The sequence below is a fragment of the Nestor notabilis genome, unplaced genomic scaffold (assembly GCF_000696875.1).
Source record: "Nestor notabilis isolate BGI_N333 unplaced genomic scaffold, ASM69687v1 scaffold21697, whole genome shotgun sequence".
Taxonomy (NCBI): domain Eukaryota; kingdom Metazoa; phylum Chordata; class Aves; order Psittaciformes; family Psittacidae; genus Nestor; species Nestor notabilis.
Genome location: NW_009936306.1, coordinates 45,901 through 46,235, shown reverse-complemented (window position 1 = coordinate 46,235; position 335 = coordinate 45,901). Strand labels below are relative to the sequence as shown.

General features: G+C 69.9%; 1 protein-coding gene across 1 annotated transcript in view; it reads left to right on the top strand.

Moving 5' to 3' along the window:
• Window positions 1-8: 8 nt before the first annotated feature.
• The window catches only part of RASA1 (RAS p21 protein activator (GTPase activating protein) 1), a gene marked incomplete at both ends in the record, with an annotated part of 46,034 nt that continues 45,707 nt past the window's right edge, over window positions 9-335 (top strand). The window contains one exon of the mRNA XM_010018283.1: window positions 9-103. Within this exon, the coding sequence (XP_010016585.1) occupies window positions 9-103 (95 nt within the window). The remainder of the gene's footprint in view (window positions 104-335) is intronic.

Below are 335 nucleotides of genomic sequence, written 5' to 3'. Positions count from 1 at the left end.
TGGCCGGGGGGCTGGGAACTGTGGACGAAGGCGACTCGCTGGACGGGCCGGAGTACGAAGAGGAGGAGGTGGCCATCCCGCTCAATGCGCCCCCCACCAACCAGTGAGTAGTCGCCACCCCAACTCACCGGGGACCACCACGCCTGTCCCGTACCTCCCCCCATCCCGGCCCCGAGCAGCGGGGCCTGCCCGGTGGGAAGCGTGCATCCCGCTCCCCTTGAACTCCCGCTGAAGTTTGGCCCCTCTTTCCCCCTGTTCTGCTCCAGCAGGAAGGCTTTTCGGCGGTGTGGGGCTCCCATGCTCCCGGAGTGGAGCGGCGGGGGGCAGGGCCTGGG